At 45.3% G+C, this 13332-nt stretch overlaps 1 protein-coding gene across 2 annotated transcripts in view; it reads right to left on the bottom strand.

The window, feature by feature from the left end:
* The window catches only part of DERL1 (derlin 1), a 63316-nt gene that overhangs the window by 15855 nt on the left and 34129 nt on the right, over positions 1 to 13332 (bottom strand). For both annotated transcript variants that reach the window (XM_073632195.1, XM_073632196.1), the window contains exon 6: positions 12905 to 12957. In XM_073632195.1, coding sequence (XP_073488296.1) covers positions 12905 to 12957 — 53 coding nt within the window. The remainder of the gene's footprint in view (positions 1 to 12904; positions 12958 to 13332) is intronic.

The following is a 13332-nucleotide window of genomic DNA, read 5'->3' on the forward strand; positions in this document are numbered from 1 at the left end:
CTGGGCCACGCTGGGGCTACAAGAACTACAGACTTCCTTTCCCGCTTGATCCTGCGAAGAAGTTGAGGTAGCAGCAGAAAAGGAGGGAATGCATAAATCAGCGAGAACTGATACCACGGGGTCATCAACGCATCTGTTCCACATGCGAGTGTATCCCTTGTTCTTGCCACAAAGTTGTCGACTTTGTTGTTGAACCTGGATGCAAACAGATCTACATCTGGGATCCCCCATCTGTGGCATATAGCCAGGAATATGTCGGGGTGAAGGGACCATTCCCCCGGGAACAACTGCTGGCGACTTAGTCTGCCTGCCAGTTCTTTAGCTCTGGAATGAAGCTTGCCGATATGCGCGGCACATGTTTTTCTGCCCAGGTTAGGATATGGCTTACCTCTCCCTGGGCTGCCTGACTTCTGGTGCCCCCTTGGTGATTGATATAAGCCACTGCTGTGGCATTGTCGTATTGAGTCCTGCTATCTGAATGTCCAGGCCCTGAGGGCTAGACGCGCTGCCCAAATCTATAGAATGTTGATGGGCAAGGTCCTTTTGGTTCTGGACCATTTCCCTTGGACAGACACTTCTACCAGGACCTGAAAGGCTGGCATCTGTTACCACCTTCCAGGTAACCGGTAAGGAGGATTTTCCCTTCTGCAGATTCTCGGATATCCTCCACCAACTGAGGCTCTGACGCACTTTTGGCGACAAACGCATTGGTAAATCTAGTGCCTGAATCTTCTTGTTCCAGGCAGATAGGATACTGTTTTGCAGCAGTCTCGAATGGAACTGAGCATAGGGAACTGCTTTGAATGAAGCCACCATCTTCCCCAACAACCTCATACAAAGGCGAATGGAAGGACCCTTCTTTGCACTGACCCCCTGAACCAGCTCTTTTATGGCGCTGATCTTTGCCTGGGATAAAAACACCATCTTCTGGGCTGTATTTATGACCAGACCCAAGTACTCTAATCTTCTTACTGGCTTTAAAGAAGATTTCTCTAGGTTAAGGACCCAACCTAGGTATTCCAGGTAGTTGACTGTGGTGAACATGCTTTGGTCCAAGCGGACTACTGACTGGTCTATTAAGAGCAGGTTGTCCAGGTATGCTATTATTGTTATACCTTGAGTCCTTAATCTGGCCAGAGGAAGGGCCAAAGGTTTTGTAAACACCCGAGGAGCAGTAGCTAGACCGAAAGGCAAGGCTACAAACTGAAAAGTAAGTTTTTCTACTATGAAACGCAGATACTTCTGGTGAGCGGGGAAAATAGGGACATGCAGGTATGCATCCTGGATTGATTGATGCCAGAAGCTCTCCCCCTTGTAGGATGGAGACTACTGATCGGATTGATTCCATGCGAAAAGAGCGAATCTTCAGGAAACGGTTTAGATCTTTGAGATCTAGAATGAGTCAGACATCCCCATTTGGTTTTGGTACCGTGAAAAGGTTTAAATAAAACCCCGACCCCTGCTCTTCCATGGGGACCACCATGATCACTTTTTGCGACAAAAGTCGGTTTAATGCTAGAAAGAGAGACTCCTTTTTCCCTGACTGGGTTCTATAGGTGTGGGAAATGCCAAGCGTGCTCTCTTAATGCCAACAGATCTAGATGTATCACGACATTTACATCCACTAGCACCGGGTGTTCACATGATATTGAACCATTTATTACTTGTGGCTCCGAAGGGGTGGTCTATCTCCTACAATGTCCCTGTGGGCTCCAATATATAGGGAGGACCAAAAGGGCCCTACGTGTCCGTTTAAACGAACACATAGGGAATATAAGAAGAGGTTTTGATAAACATCCTGTCTCCAGGCATTATGATCAGGTCCACAGAAGAGACCCCTCTAAGACATTTTTTGTAGGGATTGATAAGTACAAACCCCACTGGCGAGGCAGTCCACTTATTAGGGAGATCTTCAAGTTAGAGATGTCCTGGATATATAAAGTCAAAAGTTACGTGCCATTTGGCATGAACGTCGATACAGACGTGAATGCCTTTATTAATAACGCCTAACCTACTGTTGGTTCCTATTTTCTCCCCCTACCCCCCCCCCCCCTCCCTTTTCAAATACATCAATGGTGTTTGATTATGCAGTGTATACATATTGAATTTATGAATCTATTGTCAAAGTCATCGCTCTGGGTCCTCATAACTGGAGCGCCGGATGAGCCTTTGATTTTTTTTTTTAATCACAGTGTTTTGGTGGTATGCACCAACATAATCACTTTCTTCTTGTTTTGGAGATTGTGGGAGGGAACTCTCATTAGGGTTTTTTGGGTCTAGCCTATGTTGTAATACTTTGGGGCTTCTATATTTCTAGTATATACTGGCCCATTGCTTTATTTTATATTTTCATTTTTTCTATCTTTTCATCTTATTTTAAATATTAAAAAAAAAAAAAAATTTTGTATTTTTATACACATTTTTATTTTTATACTTACATGCATATCCATCCACTCATCATTCATGCAAATATAAAAACATTTTTTTGCATGCAAATTCTAGGATGGCCACCAGGGGTCCCCTCTTTCATGTCCCCGGAGGCCCCAATTTCATGCTTCATTTATGTGTGTCACCACTTAGATTTTTAACAACATGTTGCGGTATGGACTTGGATTGTCCGCCCCGGTGTGGACACATGTTGTTGTGGTGGAGCGTGGGTCCTTCTGGGGTGTGCACCTTTTGCTTTGGCGGGGCATGGTGCGTGAACTCGATGGATCTTTTATGAGTGGCCGGTGTTTATTTATTTATTGCCCTTTTTTTTTGGTCTTTGCTGCCCATGCGCAGTAGAGTGACCCAGTTAGCCACCTGACGCAGCATCACGTGATGCAGGTCAGGATCCAGGGCGCGCAAGCGCATATGCATTCTGCCAAACCTCATCCTGGGTATCTTCAGTTAACCGTCCGACGCAACATCGCATGATGGAGGTCGGGATTCAGGGCGCGCATGCGCGCCTGTATCTAGCCATTTGCGCTTCAGGCTAATGCGGAAATCCGGTTTAGATGGAACCCAGAGCGAGGCTTCTACTTTATTATTTTTATTATTTAAGGGAGGTGACGTGATGTGCCACCCATGCCCCTGGAAGACGCAATTTTCTTGCGAAACGCAGCGTAGGGCTGAGCGGTGTCATCGCATCACCTCCCTCTGTCGTAACTCCAGCAGGACGGGCTGTCTGAACATCCGGCCGGTGCCACAGACTGTCTTTCATTAGAGGACGTTTTTCCTAATTTTATATGTGAGTGTTTACTATATTTTTTTAATAAATATCACCTGATTTTACACTATTGGAGCCCTCTTCTGTTTTCTCTTTATGATGATATTACTCTGCTGAGGGCTGAGCCTCTTTTTCCCTATGGATCCATCCATCTGCACCACAGCTCCTGATGTCCCATTCCAGCTTCCATCTTGATTCCCTGGCGGTCCGGAGTAGCAGGATTTCACAGCCCATTTAGACCCTCTGTAACGGGGGGTCATGGGGTTCTTGTAAGCGGCCAGGCACTTCATCTATGGTGGTGGAGCCACACATCTGGGATTTCATATAATCTGACAATTTGGCATTATTACATCACTTTTGGGTGTTTTTGTATATGGACTTGTTTTTCATTATTTTTAAATTTATTTGCTTGCAATATATATTGCAGCCCTTCACGTTCATGTTTTTGCACTAATGTTTTGATATATCATTGTAGATATTTTTTTATTTGCTTAAGGGGAGGTTGGATCACTTTTCAAACCTTGCACCTGGTTTTGTCATATATTACCTTATGCTTATATGTTCTCTTACATTTTGCTCTCAATGAGGTTGGGAATACTTTTCAGTTATACACGTTGTAGTTTGTTTCAAGCGCGAGTCATCAATTTTCTAATCTAACTTCTGTGTGTTTGTGTCACATATAGGACTCTGCAGCACATATTGTTATTATTATCATTTTCTTTTGATGCGCAGTTATTTTCCACTTTTTCAACTTTTCAGCATGTGAAGCTGAAGAAGGTCCTTCTCCACTTGATTCTTCGGAAGAGGAATCACCAGCTTGTTCACAGTCCTCTGAGGGGGATTCATCTTCCATCTCCCACTGTTCCTCCGTCTGAGGATCCTGGGTGGTAGAAGGGGACCGAATACATTTTCTTCCACTGTGTGAAGACGTGATTAAAGCCACTAATCTTTCCTCTAAAGCACTCATAGCTGAGGAGAAAGCCTGCTCAGTTATATAGACAGGGGCTGAAGTGTCAGAAGCAATTGCAGCCCCTGATAACCCCGATGGCTCACTCTGACCAGCCTCCTTAGATTGGGATGGTGTTGCAGAGGGACCTGAGGGCAACCCCTTTGTGTCCTTGGTTTTTGTGGCATTTGAATCACCTCCTCTAGACATAGTGCTGAGCACAAACGCAGAGGTACTACCAAAAAAAAAAAAAAAAAAAATGCACCCACTGCTGAGCAATAGTCCAGCAACTGCAGCTGCTATTAAGCTCAGCCTGATGCTTTAAGTAAATGTGCCTGGGAATACCTGTGTCACTCACTCACATGCCACCCATCCGCTCTGTGTCCCTCCTTTAGCTGTATGCACCTAAAAAAAGGTGCGTTTTATAGCTATACAGCCCGCGTTGTGGACGCTGAAGCACGCCAACGCCGCTAAGGCCCCCCCCTCCACTCATCTATTTTAAAATAGATAGTTTTCCTGCGCAAGCGGGCTCTGATCCTCACTGGATGACATGGAGGAGGACTGTGGTGGAGGAGAGGAGGAGAGCTGCCGAGGGGAACCGCCGTAATGGAAGCAGGAGTGGTGCAGCACACCACTATCTGACGCCATGCTCCCTCTGCCTGGAGTAAAGCTATCCAGGTGGGGGAGACATTCCTAGGAGGAAAAAAAAAAAAAAAAAAAAAAAAAAACACCTCTTTCCCACGTCTTAAGCTGGAGCTTGGGCCGGAGGAAGCATGCAGCTTGTACACAGAGTGAGACTGACAAGTATGGAACAGGTATGTGCTCTTGACAGCCCCTGGTGGTGACTATAGGCATGACAACATTTACTTAAAAAGGAGAAAAGCCCACAAGAATTAGAAAAATTCCCTAGGAATCTCCCTTATCTGTGGTAATAGACCCAATCTTTACCACTCACGGTGGGCTCCGTTAAAAACCTTCAGGGACTGGGGCCCCCTTTAAAAAAAATAAATAAATAATCGGGGGATCCACAGCCCTGGGCCTGTAAAAAGCACCCCGCCAGGTATATGGCTAAAAATTCAAGTTAGACTTACCGGTAACTTGTTTTCCTTGAGTCTTTCAGGACAGCACTTGAGAGAGTGACTCCTCCCTTTGCCAACAGGAAACACCTCTTCCACCAAACTTTAAAAGGAGGCTCCTTTCCACACATTGTCAGTAGTAGTAGAGAACCTCCGGCCCCAAACTGGAACACATAATCGAGATATGATTAGTCACAGTATATATATATGTAAAAAAACAATAGGGCGGGATACTGCTGTCCTGAAAGACTCAAGGAAAACAAGTTACCGGTAAGTCTAACTTGAATTTTCCCTTATCGTCTTTCAGGACAGCACTTGAGAGGATAATAGAGACTTACCCCCCTAGGGAGGGACCACAGCCTGCAGAACCTTTCTGCCAAAAGCCTGATCACCTGCAGATAGGAGATCCAGTCTGTAATGACGGACAAACGTTAAGTAGCTTGACCACGTAGCCGCCTTACAAATCTGATCTGGGGTGGCACCAGCTCTTTCTGCCCATGTAGTGGCCTGCGCTCTTGTTGAATGAGCCCTAATTCCCAGCGGGGAAGATAAACCCATTTGAGAATAGGCTATAGAAATAGCTGTCTTAAGCCATCTAGCCAATGAAACTTTTGATGCTTGTTGGCCTTTCTTGTTTCCAGAAAAAAGAACAAATAATGAATCTGAAACTCTAAACCCTCCTGTTACTTCCAAATACTGTAATAGGATACGTCTTACGTCTAAATTGTGAAACTGCTCTTCCTTTGCACCTGAAGGGTTAGCAGAAAAGGTTGGTAGAGTAATCTCTTGAGACCTGTTACTAAAGCTTGCCACTTTTGGCAAAAACCCCGGATCTACTTTAAGGACAACTCTATCAGGAAAAACTGACAAAAAAGGCTTTTACTGATAGGGCGTGCAGTTCACTAATCCTTCTTGCTGAAGTAATTGCGACCAGAAAAATAGTCTTCAAAGTTAAATTCTTTAGGGATATGGCCTGTAAAGGCTCAAATGGTTATTTTGCCAGAGCCTGCAGAACCACCGAGAGATCCCAATTTGGGAAATGCTTCACCGGTACCGGTCTCGACCTGGAAAGTGCTTTGAAAAATCTCATGATCAGAATTTCTGAAGATAAGGATCTCTCCAGATAAACTCCCAAGGCAGCCACCTGCACCTTAAGAGTGCTGACCGCCAGATTCTTGTCTGCACCTTTCTGCAAAAATTCCAGCACTGAAACTAGGTCTTTAACCCCCCTATGTTCTGAATGACAGAAAGAAACATAGACTTTCCATACTTTGGCGTAAATATCCCTGGTTACCTTTTTCCTACTGGAAAGCAACGTAGCAGTTAAACGTTCTGAAAAGCCTTTGCTTCTCATTAATTGCTCCTCAGATACCAGGCAGTGAGCTTTAACCTGTCTACCCCTGGATGAAGCACTGGCCCCTGAATCAACAGATCCTGACTGAGCGGGAGATGCCAACATGGTTTGATTGCCAACTGCAGAATCGTGGAAAACCAAGCTCTCTTTGGCCAATATGGAGTAATCAAAATGATTGATACTCTCTCTTTCAGTATTTTCCTCAACACTAGAGGGATTAATCGGAATGGAGGAAAAGCATACCCTAGGTGAAAATCCCACGGATGTGCCAGAGCATCTATCCCCTGAGAGCAAATGTCTCTCTGAAGGGAGAAAAAATTCGGGAGCTGCGTGTTTTGTTTTGAAGCAAACAGATCTACCTGCGGAAGGCCCCAAACACTGGTGATTAATGCAAACACCTTCCTGTTCAGACTCCACTCTGATTCCTGAACTTTTTGTCGGCTCAGATAATCCGCTACTTCGTTCAATGTGCCTTTTAGATGGACTGCGGATAGAGATAGTAAGTGGTTCTCCGCCCACTCCAGAATCTCTACTGACAGTAAGTGAAGGGCCCTGCTTCTTGTGCCTCCCTGTTTGTTCAGGTAGGCTATGGCCGTGCCATTGTCCGACAAAATCTGGACATGGCAACCTATGAGGTTTTGAGAGAAGAAAGCTAATGCTAGGGCAACTGCCTTCAGCTCTCTCCAATTTGAGGATCTTTGGGCCTCGAACTGGGACCATGTTCCCTGCGCTAAGGCTTGACCCATGTGGGCCCCCCATCCCTGCAAACTGGCATCTGTTGTGACCACTTTCCCGGTCAGAAAAGACCAAAGAAGACCTCTTTGCAGTACCACCTGACTTTTCCACCACCAAAGTGAACGTTTGACTCTGGTGGGAATCTTTACTTTTGTATCCAAACTCTCCGTCCTGTGGTTCCATGTCCTTAGAAGGAACCTCTGGAGAGTCCTGAAATGCAGCCTTGCCCATTGGATGGCTGGCATTGAAGAGGTTAATGTCCCCAGAGCCGACATAACCTTTCGGACTGAAATCAGTTGATTTGTTTGTAGTGCCGTTATTACCCTTTGGACCTTGATCTTTTTCTCTTCTGGGAGAAAAATCTTTTGCTCCACTGAATCTATCAAATAACCCAGAAACAGTACTTGCTGAGCTGGGATGAAATTTGATTTTTGAACATTCACTATCCACCCTAGTGACTCCAAATGACTGCGGGATTTGTTCAAATCCTCCTGCAACTTTTCCCTGGATGGGGCAAAAAAGAGTAGGTCGTCCAGATATGGAATTAACGCAATCCCCTAAAGTCGAAGAGGGGCGAGAGCTTCCGCCATTGTCTTCGTAAAAATACGAGGAGCTGACGACAGGCCGAAGGGCCCTGAACTGAAGATGTATAATCTCCTTGCCCATATTCACCGCAAACCTCAGGAACTTCTGGGACTGAGGTGCTACAGGAATATGAAGATAAGCATCCCTCAGATCGATTGATGCCATAAAACAATCTTTTGTCAGAATGTTTCTGACCGTGAAAATTGAGTCCATACAAAACTTTTTGTATAGGACTGACTTGTTCAGGGGTTTTAGGTTGAGGATAAGACGGAAGTTTCCGGATGGTTTTCTTATCAGAAATATGTGTGAATAGAAACCCTGACCCTGTTCTTCTGGGGATACTGGTATCACTACCCTCTGGTGCCTCAGATCCTTTAAAAGGTTCTTCATGGCCAGAGCCTTTGTTAGATCCCTTGGTAGGTTTGTTACAAAGAATCTTTCTGGTGGGCGATCCGAAAACTCTATCCTGTAACCTTGGGACAGCATGTCCAAAATATATAGACTTTCTGTCATGCTGGCCCAAAGGGGAAGGAAACTTTGAAGCCTTCCCCCCACTGGTACGCACAAGTCATTGTGCTTTACCGGAGGCTGCAGGAGGATGGAAAAGGACATTTCCTTTGCCTTTACCCTTCTGCGATGCCCAATTTTTTCTTTTCTCCTGGGGTTTGGTTTGTTCTTGAGCCCTTTGGGAACGAAAAAACCGTTTAACTGGCTGCTTTTTCTTTTTGATGGGAAAAGACTTCTTTTTATCAGCAGTTCTATCTAGAACCGCATCTAAATCAGGTCCAAAAAGCAAGTCACCCAGGAACGGTATCCCACACAGCTTGTTTTTGGATGCCGCGTCCCCCGGCCAAGTTTTCAACCACAGAGCCCTTCTGGCTGAGTTGGCTAGGGCAGCAGATCTAGCTGTCATTTTAATTGATTCCGCTGAAGCATCAGATATAAATGCGACAGCGGCAGACAGAGTTGAAAATGAATCCAAAATTTCTTGTTTTGGTGAGTCTGCTGAGATATGGGCCTTAAGTTGCTCTAACCAGAACTCCATATTTCTGGATACCACTGTAGTTGCCATAGTAGGTTTAAGATTTCCCATGATGGATTGCCAAGCCCTCTTTAGTAGCTGATCCATCCTTTTATCCATGGGATCTCTCAACACCCCCATGTCCTCGAATGCCAAATCTGTAGACCTCGAGACCTGGGAAAACGCGGCATCTAGTTTGGGGTTTTTGTTCCAAACTGCCGCTGGATCTTCATCAAAAGGGAAAAGCCTTTTTAAGGCTTTGGGAAAGAAAGGCTCTCTGGCTCTGCCCACTCTTTCTTAATAGCTTCAGAAATAACAGAGTGTACTGGGAAATTGCGATTTTTGTGCTCGCTAAGCCCTGCATACATTTTATCATGCAGAGATAACTCCTTTCTTTCCTCCACCAGACCCAGTGTGGTATAGATTGCTTTTAACAGGCCATCTACCTGTTCTAAAGACAATTTAAATCTTGAAGGTAAATTTTCTCCTTCCTCACCCTCATCAGAATCCTCAGATTGAGAGGGGGAATGTCCCTCTGGGGTAGGAGATGCCTCAGTCTCCATCGCCGGGACTATAAGTGAGCCTTGGGAGGACTGTGAGGTAGTAGGCTGACTCAGGGATGGGTTTGCTAGGGAAGAGCGAAATGATTGAATAGTCGCATCAAGTTCCTTTTTAACCGATGCAATCAAGTCGCTGCAAGCGGAAGAAGCTTCTTCTTTAACTAGCAAATCAATACAAGCTTGATATAACGTCTTCTTCCATCCTTCAGGTAGCTTGGATTTACATGAAGGACATTTTCTTTTTGCCACTGGATCAGAGCTCTTGGCCTGCCATGAGACAAAAGAAACCATCCCAGTGAGACAACCTGTCCTATACCCAAGGATGCTCACCACAGGTGCACAGTAAGAGCTAACTGCTTTATGTGCCCAGACAGGCCCCTGCCACCGGGGGGGGGGGAGATAGAGAGAGAGAGACCCCACAGTACAAGGAAGACAGTATACAACTGCACCTTACCTGGGCTTTGCTGGTGCCTGTCCCACTCGCTGCCGCCATCGATTCCATCGAGGAGCGTTTGCTGTGTTTGTGTGGCTAAACGCCGGTTCCGGACTCCAATAGCGCCAGTGCGCCGGACCAGAACCGCTAAATAAGCACCAGCCCCGTTCCTCCCCTTTCCCTCTGCGATTTCCGGCGGAAATGACGCCGCACGCCTGTTCCGTGGGCGCCGCCACCTCCGGATGCCTCACTTCCGGCGGATGGAGCCCCGCTGCCATCCCCAAGATGGCGGCGGTGCAATAAGCAACAGGCGGTGGACCTGAGAAAAAAAATATAGTAAACGGCCACCGCCTGTCTTGCCGCCGCCTAGGAGCGATGCCCACGACAGTCGGACTCACCCTGAGCCCATATGAAGAGGGAGAGGGAGCCCAGCCAGCAGCACTTCACCTCAGCTGTGGAATGGGAGGAACAGCTCTCATGAGGTAAAAAAGTGTTTGATGGAAATCCAGGAAACCTGAGCTCCCAGGACAGCACCTGAGAGCCCTGACTTCCCCACGAAGTGTTCCCTCCGGAGGAAACACAAAAACTGACAATGTGTGGAAAGGAGCCTCCTTTTAAAGTTTGGTGGAAGAGGTGTTTCCTGTTGGCAAGGGGAGGAGTCACTCTCTCAAGTGCTGTCCTGAAAGACGATAAGGGAAAAACCTAATACTGGATCCCGGGGTCCAGCTCTCTAAAAAGAGAAGCCTTAGGAGGTAAAACCTTGTTTCTTCGAACACGAGGCCTGGGTACCATTCAATTTGGTCTGGAAAAGACACTTTGAATGGATCCGGTTGCATGGCTTGCCCCAGTAAGGAATATTCCAGCGGAGCTCAGCACAGCGTATCTTTACTCGTGACCAACACCTAAGACACTGGCAAAAAAAATGAGGTACTCCCGGTAAGGGGAGGGGTTATATGGGGAATTGAACTTCCTGTTTAGGGTGCGCCAGTGTCCATCACCTGAAGGTGCCATATAAACCATACAGTTATTATTGTGGCTCTGTGTCCCGTTATGTACGATAAAGAAAAAGGTCTGCTGATCGGCATCTGATCAGCGTTGATTGGTGTGTTCTGGTGGGGGGGGGGGGGGGGGGGTCGTCGTCCACCAATAGCTCAGCAGGGGAGATCACTGTACTAACATCAGATAGTTAGTACATCAGCTCCTTCTGAGCTCTTCAGTCCCCCCCCCCCCCCCCCCCATTCAGCCCGCTGGGTTGGAAAAAACAAAAAACGAAGTGTGTACCAGGCTTAACCCTAGCGGAGGGCAGGGGAGACCCTGAGATTTAAAACCTCCTCTGATGTCTCCATCACATAGGAGGCGTATTTTTTTTTAAAAATGCAAACGCATGCACAGGGTGCTCCTGTGTATGTAAACCGCGATTGCCCCATACATGTTTAATATCGCCGTAAGAGTAAGTCTAGAGCAATCATTTACGGTTTATGCTAAACTGATGAGCTGTAAAAGGCATTTTAAGAGTCTACTCATTATTTTAGACACAATCATTTGTTGCCATTTTGTGGGTGCTCGCAGTTTTGAGGCTTGACGCATTTGGTATATATTTACTCTACACTACCTTTTTTTTTTTTGTCCATAATAAAAGATAAGGGGAGTAAATTGTGTTTCGGTAATAAAATAAATTTCCGTTTATTACTGAATTTGAAAAATTTGAAAAAAAATGTTTTTTTTATTCTACAAGGCCTCTGCTTTCAAAAAATATATATAATATTCAGGGGCTTTAAGTAATTTTGCAAAAAATAAATAAAATTGCTCTAGAGGAGAACTAATTAATTGAACATCTGAGGCTGGCCATACATTATACCATTTTCCTTCAGATTTACTAAAACCATATAAGGGGAGGTCAAACAAACATTTTCAATTAAAAAAAAAAAAGTCATAATGTATGACCAGCTTAAACACTTTCTCTTCAAAAGCAATTAAATTGTCACTAATTCAATAGACCAAAAAAGTAGATCAAATTCAATACCTTGGTCAGCTAGGCGGTTGGAGACAAAGTTTGCCTCCCCCTCCTCTCCCTGCAGCCTCTTGAGACGCGTCACAGGCCCAAGAGACTCGGAGGCCATTCACAAGGGGCAGCGTGGCTCGTGCATGCGCAAGCAGCTGTAAAGCCTCAAGCAGTCACAGTCAGCTGCACAGTTATGATGCCGGCGCCAGCACCGAAGAGCGCTGAAAAAAACTGGTCGGGAGAGCACGGCGCTGGATCCCTGAACAGGTGATTGGCTGTTTTTTCCACATAGGGGACTGAAGAAGTGCTTTAACTTTATTTAAAGAGTCACATAGTGACCCTTCATGTATGGCGCTGCTGTGCAGCAAAACGCGGTACAATCCAGCGCACGGTGGAAAAATACAAGACATTTTACTGCAGATCACCACACATCACAGCAGCAATGCGGTATATGAATGAGGCACATAGAAAACATAGGGTTTGATTTATTAAAGGCAAACAGACTGTGCACTTTGCAAGGGCTGTTGCACTAATTTTCCCCAGAGCTTAGTGAAGGTGGTGAAGCATCACTTTGTAAAGAACACCCAATCAGGTGCAAAGAAAAAAAAAATAAAAAATTTCTTGCAGATGACTGACAGCAGAGCTTCACAACATTCACTAATGTGGAGAAAATTAGTGCAACTGCACTTGCAAACTGCACAGTCTATTTGCCTTTAGTAAATCCACCCCATGTTTCTGTAGCAATAACAATGCAGAAAAACCCAGGTGAAACAATCCTTGGGCTATAGGCAGATTTCCTGCTACTGTAACTGGCTTGCTGCACAAAGTCTGAGAATGCAGGAATATGTATGGGGGGGCACGAGGGGTTCACAGGACAAATAAGGGACAGGTATGGATCTGAAAAAAATAAATAAATAAAATAATGCTGTGCTAGGATCCTTGCAATGTATGTCAATGACCTGCAGGGAATTAAATACTTACGATCCACCGATAATATAGTTAAATCCAAGAATGACCCACGGGAGATAGCAGGCCTGTTGCAGCATGAGAAAAAAAAAATAAAAATCAGGTTAGTACTGCGTCACACCCACAGGTAATCAGCATTATACGGCAACATATGAAAATGTGTTTATCAGTGCTGGATGATAACCTAACATTCCAACAGGAGGACCATACATAACCCAAACCTAACAAAAGCCCAATACAATACTCAGGTGAAAAAATATTGAAAACTGCCCCAAGTGCAGCCACTGCCTGTAGGGCTGAATGAAATAGGAATTGTATGCAATTTACTAAAAGTAAAGCAAACTGTGTTTGCTTCAAACATTCAATGTGTAGGGAGGTCTCAGAAGAGTTGAACGTCTACAGCACACAACTGGATGTTTAAACAGGACCTGGATTTAAAAAAT

The sequence above is a fragment of the Aquarana catesbeiana genome, linkage group LG05 (genome assembly GCF_042186555.1).
Source record: "Aquarana catesbeiana isolate 2022-GZ linkage group LG05, ASM4218655v1, whole genome shotgun sequence".
NCBI classification, from domain to species: domain Eukaryota; kingdom Metazoa; phylum Chordata; class Amphibia; order Anura; family Ranidae; genus Aquarana; species Aquarana catesbeiana.